The 17,974-nt window shown below is 40.7% G+C and overlaps 1 protein-coding gene across 2 annotated transcripts in view; it reads left to right on the top strand.

Annotated features, from left to right (window-relative positions):
* LOC105201482 (ARS-binding factor 1) overlaps nt 1-17,974 on the top strand; it is a 29,382-nt gene that overhangs the window by 2,763 nt on the left and 8,645 nt on the right. For both annotated transcript variants that reach the window (XM_026135323.2, XM_026135321.2), the window contains exons 2-3: nt 337-607; nt 4,244-4,551. In XM_026135323.2, the coding sequence (XP_025991108.1) occupies nt 337-607; nt 4,244-4,551 (579 nt within the window). The remainder of the gene's footprint in view (nt 1-336; nt 608-4,243; nt 4,552-17,974) is intronic.

The following is a 17,974-nucleotide window of genomic DNA, read 5'->3' as shown; positions in this document are numbered from 1 at the left end:
ACGAACGTTAACATCATGGCGATAATTAATTTGGATCCCTTCAATCTACAAACGCAAGAAAGAACATGAGTTTTTAACTTTTTTAATATCGATGAAAACTTGTGAGATCTCTTTAAGCTTCCAAAGCAAAATATTGAATTTACTGTCACTCACGCAAATTTGAAAAAAAAAGTGAATGTACGTACAATGAAATATTGATATATTTATGTATTATAATGAATGAGGTACCTATATAAAATACGTCGGGATGCATACAAATAACGAAAGTATTTACGGCATTAAATATTGAATAGGGCTAAGCAATATTTACTAATCGTGGTCTTTTCGTTCTGGCAGAAAGGGGACGGAGAAGAGCCTCCGAAAGTCCTCGAAGCCCTCGAAGCCCTCGAAAGAAGCGCAGGCATTCGAGGAGCCCAAACGTTCTTCAAGGCGTTGTCCAAGACGTTCACGCCGGCCTCGATTCGCGCTTCGAGCTGCTCGGCATTGACGGCGACCAAGACGTGGCCCTAATAAATTTCGAAAGGGCTAAAGAAGTCCTCGGCGACTCCTGCGAATATCCGCGGCTGCACCGAAGTGCCTGCTACTTTTCTCAAAGCGCAGCTCAATTGTGAGTACCTTAAAATACAATTAAACGCGTTTAAATAACAATGTCGGCAGGATAAATTTTCAATGCGTTTCGCGGAAGAAATATAAGACTTTTTCTGGAAAGTCGAGTCAATCTATGGAAGTATTTTCTCAACGAAAATTAGGACATCGTCGCGGTAAAAACGTCTTCTCTAGGAAGAAATCGACTTTAAATTCCACCGGAACTTATCCTCTCTCGTAGAGATTCAGAGTATCTCAGGAAATCTTCGCGTACTTTGGCATAGTTTCCGCATTTACGGTCTCAGTAAAGCTGCGAGGTCCCCTAGCTTTGCTGCGTCGCCGCGTCGCGCTCGCGAGCTTTCGCTCGCCGTCTTCTCGTTTACGGGAGATCGCCTGGAGGATTGCCGCGCGAGTCTCGTCCTTCTTCCATATTCGATCGGCCGACCACGAGTGAAAAGCGAGAGAGAAAAGGCACGGTTTCTGTATGAGCCAGCACACCCAATGGAACTGGGTCAGTGTGGTGCGTGGTTGCTCGCCTCCGTCACATGCCGCTCTCGGCACACGATTTGGCGGCTGAACCACCTGGGCGACAAAGGACAGGCGCACCGTTGGACCGTGTAATGAAACTGGGGAGATAGCCAGCGGCAATTAGTGCTCACGTAAAGGCGTCATCGCATCATTGTTCCGCGTTCCCTTTTTTTCATTTTTAATTTGGCGACACGATTTCTAAAATTACACGGCGTGAGCAGTCGATAACTTTTAAGTACTCGACGTGGAAAAAGACCTCTTTTATGTATAACCCACATTGATAGGCATTGAAATCTCATGGTCTACCACTTAACCGGTTTATATATATACTTTTAGTAATAATTTTTTTATTAATAAATTGCCACAAATATTTTTTTTCTTATCGCAGCAGCTAAATGTACGTAATTAATTAGGTATGATAAATGATAACGTAAGGTTTTAAAAATTAATATAAATTAATTTTATTTTATTTATAAGATTAATATAAATTTATTAAAAAATAAAACATTTTTAATTTTTAAATTGCGCTGGTAAATTGTACTTATCTGGTTATTATTATTTGGTTAAACGTAATGACAAGCGTGCCCTAGATATGCGTGCAAGATCGCGGGATAACGTACAGTTGACAGTTATTAAATAACTGTCCGACATGTCACAATGTTAATTGAAATTTTTCTTTTTGCACGAGAAAATAGCTGTCACACTGCGACTGATTCAACATCGACGTTTACTACTTGATACGGTCTTTTTCGATACAGTTAATAGTATATCAATTTACTTTTCTTTTTTTTTATCGAATATTTCCTTTTAATTGAATATCCTGTCACCATAGGTAGTGGCTTCTATTTATAAGGTTTTCGCGTTCCTCTCGCTAAGCGTTATTAATAGATGAACTTTGGATATAATATATTAATAAATGTTCAGGAATTAACTTTATCGCTGCATAACTGCAGAATGATGAAGACGTGTATTTATATGTTCCGGAAAAGTACAGTTTCTCTCAACAGATACGACGGAAGGAGTGTGCAAATGGCGATAATACGGCGAATCAACGTGAATCGCCATTGTCCGACCATACCGCCGGCTGTTATCACTACTTCGAATTTCATCCAGCCCCTTCACAATGCCCCGACACCTCGGTTATCGTTTTTCCACTTTTCCGTCCTATTCCAGCGGCATTTTCTAAAATTATACTCAGAGAGCACGTGATGGCCTTCGTGTGTGTGACGTAGATAGTGCAACGATTGTTCTTTGTTCAGCTCGATATCAGGGTCTGCTTCTCGTTGGTCGTTGCGAACGTATATCGAATTGCTGGCCCGCTTTTCCGTACGTTACCGAGTTTAAATGTATAGTAGAGAGCGGGTTGAATAGTTTTACCGCAAATTTATCAAGCATCCCCTTGTTTGGTGCTCTATACCTATTTCATACGTCAGCAAAACTATACATAGCTCTATCATACACTATCTTTATTTTTATCAATACATTTTTAACCATTTTTTTTTGTTGAATATTTTCCATATTTAATATCACAAAGATTTATTCGCGGCCTATATCTTTATCCATAATATTATGTTTCGTTAAAATTTATTAATTTTGAATTTCAGTTTTGTTTTTAAGCTGAGCTGAGCATTATTCAAATATTTTTTTATTTTGATTATTATTTAAATAAAATTGTAATCATTATTTACATTATTAGTTATTCATATTATTTATTATTCAAATCATTTATTTATTTATATTATTATTCGTTATTTATAGTAGTAGCTAATATTCGTTGTTAGCATTATACTTTATTTTTTATTATATTATTTTTTTTGTATATTATTATTATTTACAAAAAAGATTAAAATTCAAAAATTGCAAATGAAACTTTATCATTGCGTAGAGGATACTCCAATATGTAATAAGAAATACTTTTTACTGCCTGAATTCACCCTGAAATAATTAAATCAAAGTGGAACAATTTTCCAAATAAAGAATAATGAATAAAGAATAAAGTTTTATTTATGAATAAAAAATAATTGTTTATTTGATTACAAGCTTATTCGTTTATTCCAAATAATATTTTATTTAAATTAAAAGTCAATTTAAATAAAATATTGTTTGTAATATACGAATATAAATTTTATTTAAATATAATTTTATTTGAGGTAGAGGAATAAATTTTTAATAAAATAAAAGATCATTTTTTACTCACGAATGAACTTGAGAGCAGAGGCAATTTCATGAATAAGGAATAACGAATAAAAAAATAAAATGTCTAGTTTTCCTTAGCATTGCGAAAACGCGTATGATTTCTACAGGCTTCCATTCCTCTCGTGCCGTTCAACTTTCTTCTTTTGATCTAAAATGGGATAACATTTCTAATTCTAAGTCTTGACTGAGGGTACGCGGTACATAACAATGAATGTCGGCCTTTCAGTCCGCCATCCGCGCAAACAGCAACTTCTTGAGTTTCACGAACAATGCAGGTACCACTATGATCGATACTCGTTCGTCGCTCGTCCTTTTTCGAGCCTTTACAATCAGTACCAGAGTCAGAAATGGTATTCCGCCACTCGGATTGCGAACGAAGTGCGAATAAATGTAGATTTTAATTAATGATGCCATATCGATAGCTTGAGACGGACTATTTCTCATTCAGAAAGCGAATATAAAATTTCATTGTCGAGATAGCGTAAAAAGAGACGTAAATAGTCGTTTTTTATTTAAATAATCTCTTTATTGAAGACACTGTTTTGACAATTTGTAAATTCATCTCGACATTTGTTTTTTCTATTATTAGACAATTTGATCAAGCAGAAAAAGTCTATTTTTGAACATCTGCATGAGATGAGCAAGAAAAATGTTATTTTTCAATTTAAATTAAACGTCAGACGCAGCCGGAGTACCAGCACATTTCATTTCCGAAACGGTATTGATCAAAAGTAACGATTCGATAAACAATAGCAATAGCCCCCGTTATGGAAACAATAGCTCGGTATTATTACGCGCGGTTTTTGCATACGTCGTTTCAGAGCAGATCGTCCGTCTCAGATCGTCCGTCTCTCACTCGACGAGTTGCGAGCAAATTTTTATTGACGAATAGAGGAATCCCTTTTGATTCTTTGATTTTTTTTTATGTTTTCAGAAAAATTCATTACGACGATGACGACTACGTGGCGTTGAACGTAGCCGACGAGCTCGAGGAGGAGGAGACTCTGAGCGGACCGGAGAAGGTGGACGAGTCTCAGGGAAGGTATCACCGACCGCGAAGAAAGCGCAAACGTAAACGACGCAAGATCGAACCCGTCTGTCCGGAAGAGGAACTCGTCGATCCGGACGACCTCCCGCCTCGTGCACGATGGACGATCGTCGCGACCGCTTGTCTTCTGCTCGCCATGTCCTTGCTCCTGGTCGGTGTTACGCTGCGAATGGCGCCTATAATTGACGACATGGGTGAGTCAGTTGCAGTAATAAATCCTTTGTCTTTAATCGAGTGAAAAATCGAGCGTTGCGCGTTTATCGCGTTTAACGATATTTTTTTATTGTCCTCGCTTTTGCCATGTACTTTATAGTTAGTCACAACGCGCGGCTTCTCTTTCCTCTTCTTCTATTAAATTTGCGAGAAGACGAGTCGTAGAAAGCGTACTGCTCGATAAACGCGTTTATTTCCCGACGATTTTATTTAGAGCGCGATAAAGCCTGCGATTTATTACGCACTACGGACTTTTCACGGGCGGAAAGCCATCCAGTGGTTGACGCGATGCGTCCAAAAATAGTAGCTAAATAGTAACGCGGATTTATACGCCGATTTGAGAGCGTGGGAGAAAATCATGCCAGATTACCGGCGTTAAAATATGCAACACGCTCCCGAGGGTAGTAACCCCCGGATGAAATTGCAAAGCATTAATGATTTAATTCGTCTTTATTATACGATCCTGTACTCGAGAAACGATAGTGTCGCTTAAGTAGATCCGATTAAGTGCATTGCCAAGTTCTCACGAATTCAGATTTAATTAAGCCTCTTATCAGCTCCCATTTCATGAAGAACTGTCTTCTTTCTTGTCATCACTACGTACCGATGCTAATTCTTTAATATAACAATGAGATTTCTTGTTACTGTATTAGTATTTACAATTTGTATACTGTATCTATATACTTTTAGAACACAATTACGAATTACTCTTTTAAACGATTCTTTTTGAATTGTGCACAATTAAGAGAGATAAAATGAAGATAAAAGGGTTTATAAAAGTGCGTCACAACACAAGTCTCTTCCTAATTATTTTACGCTCAACTTTTTAAATGAAATGTTTTGGATTCTCCAGTTTTTAACGAAGCACCAATCTCAATGCATCGTAGAACTAATTGTGATCAAGTTAACATTCTTGATATTAATGTGCGAAGAAGCACAGGAACTAGCAGTTCGATGATTCGATTATGATAATTGGCAAGTTAATTCCGATGTGATAATGCTCATCGTCGTTAGCGGTTTCGTGGTGGACGCTTGCGTCGTCTCCTTCCTGCAAACCACAAAACCGCGTTTCCTCGTACACTAGATAGCGAGCTATCGATGGTTCTCTAAACCATCGGCTTTCCCCGTAGAGAGAAAGGGTGCATGGATTCTCGTCCATTAACTAGTAGCATTACATGCAGTGGTGAGTGACGACACTCCCTGGATGTCGCGCATGTCCGACACGAAAGTACTTCTACCTCAGGTACACGAGTCGTAAGATGTACCAAGAATACACACGTACGTACAATACGCGAATTTCCACCGGCACAAATAAACCGTCTGCAGCGTGCGAGGTCGAGGGCGTCTCGCGTTTCTAAATTAAAGGCGCGCGTCTGCGAATCCTCCAGTCAGCCGTCGGATTTCCGCAGCTAAGCCACCTTGAAGCTCGCATTCGCCGTTCTACGATCGCCGGGAGTTGCTTTCGACAAGTGCGCGTCATCTTCGCGCGAGCCAGCAACGTGTCTCGCTGATCCCTCTCAGTGTCGTTGATCCTCTTGCGACGACCGAGTGTCCGAGGATGCTACCGCGCGGCAAAATGCGATTACGGTTCCGTCGGTGACCTGCCGTTGTGATCGTGGCTCCCAATCGGGAGCATTACGCGAGAAATGGAATTAAAGTTTCGACCAATTTCCACATTTCCGGCGCCCGCGTTTCTCTCTCGCGATGTGAAATTGTTGGAGCGGGTGGTCTGCGGGAGTTAACTGTCGGCTCTCCTTGAAAGGAAACAATTTCCTGGACACATCCGTGCCCGAGAGCAGTAAGGCAAAAATAAAACCGCCCTCTCGTGGAATCGCCGACGGCAACGCGATTTTTAACGCTTCGAGATTCTAAAGATCGCTTAACGGCCGTTAAATCGCTGACATTAGCAACCATCGTGAGAAATAAAAAAAAAGTGTCCTGTGGTAGAGATTAATTATCGTTGAGAAGTTTCTGAATATCTCGCTCTTTGATTGTGTGTGGAGATGAATATTCGAGGCATGTATTGTGGAAGCTGTGAATGGATTTTGATTGAAATTATTCAATTATTCCCTGTATTTCTATTGTGTTTTCTAAAGGAAACAGAATAATTTCGATTGGAATTCACTCCGAACAATTCCGTAATACGTGCTTAGGTGATATCTTAAGAAAATTTAAATTGAGTTATTTTTAACTTCTATTTGCGTTTCAAGTTTGACAACGCAGATTTATCGAATTAAAAAAATATATTTAATAATTGATACGAAAATATTATTGAGCATCAACATCTGCTTCGACTGAGAAATGACATTTTTCCTCATGTTTGTCTTAAAAAAAAAGAGCTTGTACTAATAGTGATTTTTATTTATTATAATATTTTTTTGATAAAACTTTTTGCTTCACGCTATTTACCACGATTCTTCTTAAATGTATTAAAATTTGAAATTTTTAAAACTTTTGTGCTGGCCATGAGCAATATCCGTTTCCGATAGTACGCATCAAAGTACGGATGACGTTGTATAAATACACCATTGCGCGCGAAATCAACAAGTCAGAGTCGATACTGGAAACTTACACGTTTCAAACGATGTTTCTATGTCGAGAGATTTGCGGAAGCGAATGTCATCCTGTGCAGTAGGTCGGAAGCGTTGCGGAATTATTGATCCAAGGAGATGAGATTATTAATCTTTCGTTTGATGATCGTCCACGGCGCAAACGTTTCATAATATTTAACGTCGGAGCTAATAAACTCCCAGAAATAAACCGCAGTAGAGTGATCTTAAATCGCGCACGAAATTAATTTTTCAACCACCGCACAAGGCTGCATAAAAATTGATTTGTTTTGTGTGTTTTTAATCTTTTCATCCATGCTTTAACAAGTTGTGAAATTTCAACACTTTCTTGAGTCATTGTGAGTGTATTTTTCTTGAATAAAAGTACAAATTGTTATTAAACAAAGTAATTTCGCGCAAAATATAGAATTGGTAATCTTCATGAAACCGTGTCAACCGTGCTAGATTGTAAACAGAAAATTATTGATTGACTGCATAAACATCTAATGATATTTGCATGTCACATTTACATTGAAATCAGGTTTACTGTAAATATCAATTATTTTCAAATGTTGTTTATATATATGTAGAAACAACATTTCTACACACACAAGTTTATATTACACACACACACACACACACACACACACACACACACACACACACACACACACACACACATATATATATATATATATATATATATATATATGAATAAAATCAATTAATTATTTTTACATATAACAGAATTTTTGTAAAACACCGAGTTTTAATAGTTAGATGTATCGGATATTGTCTCGTGCTCGAGCGTGGAATTATTTGCAAAAATGTTAGCATATTGATTCGGACTAAATACGACGTTCCTTTGCGTCTGCTTTTTTGTCGATGTCAATATTCGCAACATTTTAATAGAATATATATCACCCTCATCACACGGATTTACAGCTTTTATATTCCTCACAGTTTAAAAGGTAATATCGGTTGTTAAATAAATATACCTTTGTGTGTCATGATTGAATTAAGTGAAATTATAAGATTAACATTTTGTAAAAGGGCTACACTCTCTCTTTATTATATTAAGTAACTTATACTTTTCACTTTAACGTTACTGAATTTATATTTACTTTTTTTTTAAAGCATCCTACGTACCTTTTAATACATACGTCTGGTATACAATATCCTTTTTAGAACACTTTGCAAACAAATTCATTCTGTTCGCAGAAAGGAAGCGAATTAATCTTCAAATGGAGTTTCAAAGCAAACTCAATTCTTGCTTCTTCTGACGTTCGTGACTTTCAGGAAACGGCGAAAGCTATACAGAATTTCAGGAAACGGCGAAAGATAACTGTCGAATGCCTATAATAAGTTACAACGCGATCCGCGCGGGCAAAATTACCGGGGCATCGTATTGATCTTAAATTCGCAAGATGACTTTCCGCGCGCAAATTTCACGGAAGGCGTCTCGTTTCGGCACTTTACAGGCATCACGTTTACATCGTTTCGCGCTCACGGCGAGAATCAGGTCAGGCCTGAACACGGCGGTTGATTTTCGCCACCGTTCGATTTTGACGTAGCACGTCATTAAAGGGTACGAATATAGAGCGATCGTCATTGCTGACATTTGGTTACACCCACAACTGCTGCATTTGATTCATTACGATCATTTCCGCGTCAATCGTGCGTTTTGCGCGCACTGGATCGAGTGATCAATCAATTAGCGGTCTTTAATTACTTCCACCTGCCAATTATACGTTAAATCCTTTGAGTTAATGCTCGTACAGAAGTCCATAATGCCCGCTTCATACATTTCCCATACTCGAAATTCGATGGAAATCGGCACGGCGGAATTCCCGGCTTCGGTTTAACATCAACTAGAAAGTTGCGCGTTTACATTAAACGGCGAATAAAACTTTACATTTCTTTCTCGTGGAAAACCGCGCGTATTAAAGTCGACATTGTGACTCCGAAGCGCTAATGCCGCATTGCTTTTACATCTCGTGCTCCCGCGTAAAATTGCACTACGAAGTACGTGAATTTTTTATTTTGCTGTCACGAGGAGGGGAGTGGAAAAAGAGAGAGAGAGAAGGAGAGCAAGCGAAACGGGTAGGGGGGATGAATAAAAATTTTAAAAGGCACGGTGGCTTACTTGCAAAGTCGTATAACGACCGAGTGATACGCCGCCAGCCATTATGCTTGCGTACAGTGCGCCTCGGCAATACCGTAAAGCAGTGTGTATCGATCTTGTGTAGTTAGGAGATGACATCTACCACGTAAATTATACGCGTCCGGTATTTGCATAACTCCGTTGCGACAATACGTGGTCCGCTGCGTCGTGCCATGCGTGATCAGATGACACCTATGTATCGCGGAATACGGGTAGGCATGAACTACATTCGACGCATCACGAGGTATTGACGCGTTGTCATCGTCTCTGAAATGACGATCATTTATATTCCTACGGGTATTTTGGGCTTTCGAGTCAACTGATGATAACCGAATGCGCACAATTCTTAATTAAAGTACGAGTACGAGGTCTGCTGAATATTACGCATTGCTTTTCCTAAATTATATCCAACATTTTTATTTAGTATGAACAACATTTTGCGACGAAAATATGAAATAAAATGAAGTAAGTAATGTAGACAAAAATTTAATTTATATAAAACTGATAAATGATAAAATTAATAATTTTGATATGAATAAAAATATATCAAGCCAGGTGTATTTCGATATTTTTATTACATCATTCTTTATTAATTATTACATATTTGATCTGTTTTATTCAATAAATTAATAAAAAGAGCATTAGTTAATTGATTCCTTGTGTTATTTCATTATTTTAATTTATAAATTCGATGCTTTCAAAGGATATGCTATTTAAAAGATCCATAGATACGATGTAGGTAATTGTTTGTCGCGTGCAAAAAAGTTTATAATAAATTGATTTGTTATTGGTTAAACATTGTTGTAATAGGGATCTAAAACATCAAGCAATTTCCAAGTTTGCTTACAAGTTAATAAAATATAGAAATATAGTAAAAAATAATTTAAATAGAACGCATATTCGATGATTCTCTCCTATATTTTTTGCTCTTACAAAGTAAATTTTTTACCGATACATATTATATATTATTTACTTTGTGAGTCTGTAAAATTAAAGAGACACTATCGCAGCGTAATAACTTGTTGACTTGAAAAAGGGAATCATTTATTTCGCGGATGAGAAATTTGATATTATGCCAGTTTCGAATGCAACGGTATGTAATATAAAATATAATCCAACGTGGGATAGTCCATGTGCATTTGGAGAGTGAAATTTAATGCGAGCATATGTATTCGCGTATTATTATATTACTTTGCGGAATCAGATTGGACCTTTATACGTCGGATCTCTCGATTCGGCTCACAGGGATTGCGCACAGGTGGGAACGCATTAGAACTTCTGAAACGAGTTTACGTCATTTTCCGGCCGAATGTAGCCCTAAGCCGAACATCCGGAGGCAAATCCGCGAAACCGCTGCGACAGAGGGATTTAACTTCTTTCGCGTTTCAGTGGATTAAAAAAGCGGACGGGCCGTAAATACGACTCCCGTCGTAATTTGAAAGCCCTCATGTTCCAGCACTCCTCGGCGCATGGATTCTTTAAAGTGCTCGCGCGAGCTTCAAGCAGAAATGTATTCGGCATTTATGAAAACTTCATTTGCACGAGAAACTCAGAAAGTCTCGGGTTACGGCGGCGGCGATGGCGCCATTAATATAATGCGATTTGTACATGCGTGTCACTTGGTGCATCGGTGTCGACGAATAGCATAATTTTCTGTTTATGCAACGAAGTTTCCCCCCTCACACGGACACGTAGCCGCTCATCAGGAAAGCCTATTTTGACGCTCCGCTGTGTGCATAATGACGTCAACGCGCGGTTTCGCGCCGAAACAGGGTCAATTTCTTTGAGGCCGCGGTCGATTTCTCAATTTTTCCTTCTCGTTCGTTATTAAGAAAAGAAACAAGCGGTTTCTTACGCTTTTGGCAGCTCGCGCAGCCGTCGCTGGCGCTGCTCTGGACTACACGGGTAGTCCATTGAGCGAGTGCAAGTTTCGGAGACTGCTTCCAGACGCTGTCTCACACTTCGCCAGCTTATGATCGATCCATGCGGTAAATTGGAGCGTGACACCTCGACAGCTCATTGTCTCTCACTGTGCGCACTGCTTGTATTTAACGTTCGCAGACCGAAGGCGAAGACGCGATATATCATCGTGATGGATACTCTTCTATATTTCATTGCCCCGCGATAACCGAAACAAAGAGCAATCCACGAGATTTACTGCGAGATGCGGTGGAATATACGACTTCTGCTTCCGCCACTGCGGCATAATTTCGGTAAAAGAATGCGCCGGTAATCCCCGTTGGCCTTCACTTTCTTTCCTTAAGCTGCTGGATTAACAATCGTAAAATGCTGGCGGGAAGAATTTTACTGGCAGTCGAATTGCGCGTTTGGTCGTCGATGCCAATCGCGTTTTTTGAAGTGACGGCGAAACGGTCACTCCTGCGGAAAATTGCATTACGCGCGGTATTCTCGTTAATTTCGACAGCCGAACCGAAGTCGAAACGCGCGCTGAAATTAGATTGGATAGCGCATGTCGTTCTTCATAACAGGCCAATAAAGTAAACAGGCAATTGGCAGTATATCATAAATCTCTTGTTGAGAGAGAGAGAGAGAGAGAGAGAGGCGGTCGGATTTTAAAACTGAAAATTTAATCTCTCGCGCGAAGCTTTCAGGGCAAATAAAAAAATTTGTTCAAGAGCGTAAATTTAATCACGATGAATCTCGCGTAACACGTTTCGCATTGATTTAAATAATTTATATTTAGAAAAAAGCACGAATAATATTTTACTGGCACACAGCTTTCTGACTTGGAAGCGCCTCTGACTTATTGCGCCTTGTAGAACTTGTTTTTCCCCCCATTTTAACGATACATGTATATTCGCGTGTCAAACTCGATAATTTTAGACTTATCCCCTTCCGTTCTCTAGACTGGAAATGCTGACGTCCGATGCGTGCAGTCATCAACACCATTTCTCATTCTATTCTCTCGAGCTTCCGCGGCAAAACTTCGCGCTTTCATCTCGAATCGTTTGCAAAATTGATGCTCGAGCGAAAAGGGCAGTTTCATCATCTCCGTATGATCGCAAATCTATCGTTTTCCTGGCAACGTTTATTCAGTCTCTCTCGAGGCTCGAGAGGCGCTTCCACTTGATCATCCCAGCGTATCCCTCGTTGTCTCGCGATAATATTTCCCCGCGCGGAAAATCAGGGCAGCGCTTGGACAGTGTTGAAACAGATGCCTCACACCCTTTGGCGGTGCGTAGCCGTTGGTTTATTCAAACTTCAAATGTTCGCGGTCAAAGCCTCGAGCTGCTTTTGATTGCGCTTTTGAGATGCATGAGGTGTTTTACGTTCGACGATTGCTTCGATATTGCTAATAGAACGAATATTTGGGAAGGTGGGATTCTCGCTTTGCGCAAATAAACGCGCATGGCGTAAATAATGCTGCGCAGAAATGATTTCGCGTCTCGCGTTATTCTCGTTCGTGAAGAAAAAGTACGATGATTATTTTTTCATTGACGTATCACCGGCGTACTGTCTGTCAAAACATTGTCTACTGCAATTTCTCTCGCGGGATAATTACGAGGGATAGAGAGAGAGAGAGAGAGAGAGAGAGAGGAGCTAAAACAGCAATTAAAATAACATAGATCAGGAAATTTCACATCTCGCGCATCTCATTTATTCGTACTTTTAAAAGCATTTTTACGCGAGGAAGAAATGGCGGATCGCAATATGCGCGCGCGTCCCATTTATTCGGACACGAATCACTTCTTTCGGAATATTCTCGCTCCGATTCGCGAGCTCCAAATATTAGCCCTCAGTTATTGCACCAAGGTAGAAAAGCCGGTTGAGCTCGGATTATTCGTATACTTCTTATTCGAAAATTGTAAGAGTTTAAAAAATCTGTTATCTCGTGCTCGCAAAATATATTTACGTTCGTTCTTTTTATGACAAATATTTTATTGCAAATATAAACGTGCAAAAAATATTCCAATTGCGCTATTTAAAAAAACCGTTAAATGCAGTATGTCACCTTGAAATTGATAGATTGTTTTAATTCTTAAAAATACGAAAGAGATTGATAAAGATTTTTTAAATATTTTATATTCATTCTTAATAAACTCTTTTTGCTATTATATTAAATTACAACAAAGTTATTACAATTTCAAGAAATAACTTACAAACCTCATTCATTAATTACGCAAAAGTTAAATCGCACATTAATTAATCAGGAATATATCAGATCATGATGTATATGTATGATTCTTGGCTGCATTCTGGATGGCCGTGAAGATAATTTACGATTCATCTTCTTTTCAGCTGATTCAGCATTTTTACTGTTAAAATTATCTAGGAAAATCATTTTTGCCTTAAAATTTAAAGGTCAAGTTGGATACTCGTCACCTTGAAACCGACTATCAAATCTCGATTAAATTTTTTAGTTTATTCAGTTTTAGAAAGACATTTTTCCCAGAAATGTAAAAAAAAAGAAATTATTTATATATCATTTTTTTTAGCTGAGGAAAAATCAAGTCAAAGTTTGTTACAAGGAATCTACATTAATTTTCCAACGGCACGTTTACGTTTATCGCGATATTAAATTTAAATAATTAACAATGTGAGAAAGAATCGCAGAATATTCGACGAATCTTCATAAACATTTGTATTATGACGGCTACATTCTACATTTGTGGAAACCTATGCGAGCTGAATTAGGTCTGACATCGATAGGTACGAGAGCGTGGTTGGGAAATTAATGGAGCATTGCCGGTAGTAACTGCGCGAATCCGCAGTTCCGGCGACACTGTAAGTGCCCGTATCACCTGTTACGCCTGTCATTCGCTCTTCCGCGCTTCTCCAAATATCCCGAGCGTTATTAGGCCCTTCATAACATTCAGTACTTCGCATGTGTTAACATCTGTAACTGGCGCGAGAGGGACCGATCGATTACCGATGTGTGGCGTTGCGCATAGTGACGAACGGATCAATGGGAAATTCAGCCGTGCGAGATGTCGTGCCGGAGCCAATCTCGAACGTCGTACACGGCGACAAGGAAAGTACCGTCGGATACGAGGAATAAAATGAAATCGCATTTACGGTCTCAAACGTGAGACGCCCGTGCAATTTGTCACACACGCCACGAGAGTCTTTCGGGCCGAAATGTCTATAAATTCTTATCGTCCGATCTTACGCAGTGCGGCACTTTCATCCGATCATGCACTCAATCAAGGTGGATTGAAAAGTCGGGAGAGACCGCGAGAGTCGTCAAACAAAAAGAACCCGTCGATGCACTCAGAGTGCACTTAGTTTCCGTTTCCGGATACCAATTTCTCAATCCCATGACCGGGCGCGGGTATCGGAGCGCGGTAAATCGTGGTCGTGATCACCGTTAAGGGCATTTCGCCCTTGGGACGGATAACACGCTCCGCGTGTCGGCCGTCGACTTCACCGCTCACCGCTTCGCGATAGATTTCGAAGCGGGAGAGAAAAATCGACACGGCCCCGCCATTGAGGCTGTCGCTTACGTCCCATCCATCCCACCGAGGCGAGCCGTATTCGAGGGTCCGTCGAATTCACTTTGCCAAGGGACCTTTGCCAAGGGACGGGCGAGAAATCGATCGTCATCTTCGTTCTACACGCCGGCGACGATATTCAAATAATTTTCGACCGCCACCACCCGCGTGTGGGTGGTGAGTTCTCTAAATATTTGGCCGAGTATATTTATCGGCATGCACGTCGAAATATGTGTGCGTGCGCGTCGCACGCACGCACGCGGGATTTTGGGCCGGCGCGGGCGGAAAAGAGACCACGGGGATCGGCGGTGCCTGTTGGATCTACGTCGCTAAAAATACGCGTCGCAATAAACTCAAGGGTGACGTCCACCACGCGGATCGACGACGTTTTTAGCCGTCCTTCTTCTTCTTCTTTTTCTTCTTCTTCGAGAGAACTTTTGTTTCTTCTCTATAATTACCGTTCTGAAGATTACCGTTCCACAGTGTTTGCGTCATTACTCGCCGTTCGCCGCCGTGAATTTGGGATAATTTCATCAACGACGGCCGTATTCTCGAAGAGTAAAAATAAGCGCAAGAGAAAAATTTTTGGTAACGCTTTACGTAGTCGCGATGCGTGAAATTTTCGTCTCTAATAGATTTTTTTTTCCCCTTTGCTTTGCTTCCTTTCCGTGTGCGATGTTTGATGCATTTAATCGGAGCGATAACAATTAGGATTAAATATAATCGCGTTGATTACGTCAACGTTTGCCTTTCCGACAGGTTTATTATAATAATACATCTGCTCAACGTAACATTACGTCAAGGATAATTAATGACGTCGTGTCTGCGGGTTCAAAGTCCTTGAGAATCAAGGCCAAGAACATTATTCTCGTTATCCGCATTGTAGTTGCACAGTTTAATCATCTCATTATAAAAGGTTTTAAAGTCGTTCCGTTTTCAAACTTCAAGTGGTCTTGGAACGATCATTGGTAACTTTAATATCCGCAACGAATTCCACGTAGGGCACGACATTATAATGAACGACATTCATTTTAACGAAGAAATATTTGAAGCAAAAAAGAAAAAAATATTTAGAAGAATCAATTATCTGCTAAGTCACCGATAAATATCGACGATTAATTAAATATTTCTAGATTGCCGTCATAAGATCGTGAACAAGGTCGAGTAATTTGCTGACGAATATAACACTACAGAACATTCTGTAAACATCTCGTGCCTGGAAAGCGCTTATGCGGCATTCTTGCAAGAATATTCGCATACCGCTAACGTTCATGGGTGGAAGACGATGTGCCCTTCCCCCCATCCCACCTCGAGCTCGTTACAGTGCACCGTGGTCGCGATTAAACGCGAAAGCGCGCGCAAGAGAGAGTATTCCATCAGCCCTGAGATGGAAAACCCGTGAAACCGCGGTCGATCTACTTTAATCACCCTTTGCGACGCGATATATAAATAGCTTTCTAGTTATTTATCACCTACTCGCCGTAAAAATTTTTTCCCGTCAGTCAACGGCGAGGAGACGACTAAAAAGTTTCTGCGCGAAATCAATTCGCTATTTCGAGAAATAATAATCTCCGCGCTGATAACGGCGCTTGAACGATAGCGAATCTTCGATTCCACGGGGGACAAAGTGATGGATAAGAAGGGGACCGACCCTCGCCGGTGCGATATGCATCATCGATAATACGACGGGTTATGGATCGGTCATTTTATAAGTGTCAGACTTACAATTCCCTCGCGGAAAAATTCATCCCTTAGTGCGGCCTCTCAGTCAAATAAACGTAAAGCAATCGATGGCGAAAATGTGACGGTGAGGAACGAACTTTTCGGCGCGTTCCCGAGGCCATCAATTCGCTCGCCATGGACATTAATCATCGGGACGATCGGAATCGACGACCGAGTGCCGCGTCGTGCGAGAGGATCATTCTTTACGTGGACGATTTCGCGGCGGCGACCGGCCAGGACTTGTCGTTGGGATTCTATAACCGCGCCAGGGATGTTTACGCGTTATCCGGCGAACCGCCGCCGAATGGTGCGCGGATAGGTCATCGTTCCAGTCTGTATCCACCCACTCTCGACAGTGTGGGCTTCCAGCTGGACGATCGCCCCGGACTTTACCTTCTCGATCCCGCCGACAGATCGCCCTCCCCTAATCTCTTGAGCACTCCGAAACGCTCCAGATGCTCCAATTTAGACGTCGACCAGCGGTCCAGCAGACGCTCCAGCTCGCAGTCGAATCGCTCGAGGACGAACAGCTGCAGCAGACCGACTCCTTTAGGTAGGAGATAATTGAAAGGTGAACGAATGAAAGAAAATGCTATATTTCTCATAACTAATTAAAGGGAACTATAATTAGCCTTGAATCAATATTACCTTCGCGAAGCTTACGAGTATATTTCACAGTTCACGTTTCACGTCTCTTTTCTCGACATCAAAATGCAATCGGATAAAATATTTGGACCTTCTCAACTTCGTATGACGTTCGTAGCTCGAATGCATTAAAGACGTATGGAATGTATCGTGTTTTGCCTCGAAACATCCACAAAAGGGATTATCTCTTCTATCGTTCGATTCCCGTGGGTGGGTGGGAAACTTTTAACATTAATACGTGACGACGACGTGAAACTTCAGGGGATGATAGAAGAGCCAGCGTTAGCAAGAAAACCAGGCCACGAAGGGCAAGCACCGCGCCCCCTCGAAAGGAGTCCGTCCACCCGACGAAGGCGGATGCTAAGCAGACGCGAAAGATAATAGAGGACACTCAGCAGCTCGAGCAAACGAGGCGTCATCGACGAATCGCCATGATCGTTCTGGGAACCTTCATCTTCCTCTTGGCGGCTTCGGTGCTGGTGGTGGTGATCACCTTGACGCACAGCAGCTTCCTGAGCCCTGCGTCCGACTCGCAGGAGCAGACCGAGCTCAATTGTAAATCACAAAGTCTCAAAGTTTGGATACTAACTCCGAATCATAAAGTTATACGTCGAGCACTTCCATTAGAATATAAAGAGAAATGCCTCGGAAATTTGTATTTGCCGTATTCGAAATTTTACTAACCACGACTCTCATCCTTTGTTCCCCGTCACTTTAAGCTAAATGGCTTTTCTTCGCAGTTAATTTACTTTGCTTGCGGATTTAACTTCTGTAATAAAATTTCGCCGCAACGCTCGATAGGACTAATTTAAGTTTTGCGCCACTTCTGACTCACGAACGATTAAATTTAATCCGCCGTCGAAGTTAGGAA

Source organism: Solenopsis invicta, chromosome 4 (genome assembly GCF_016802725.1).
Source record: "Solenopsis invicta isolate M01_SB chromosome 4, UNIL_Sinv_3.0, whole genome shotgun sequence".
Taxonomy (NCBI): domain Eukaryota; kingdom Metazoa; phylum Arthropoda; class Insecta; order Hymenoptera; family Formicidae; genus Solenopsis; species Solenopsis invicta.
Note: the sequence above shows the minus strand (reverse complement) of the source record. Positions and strands in the feature narration are given on the sequence as shown.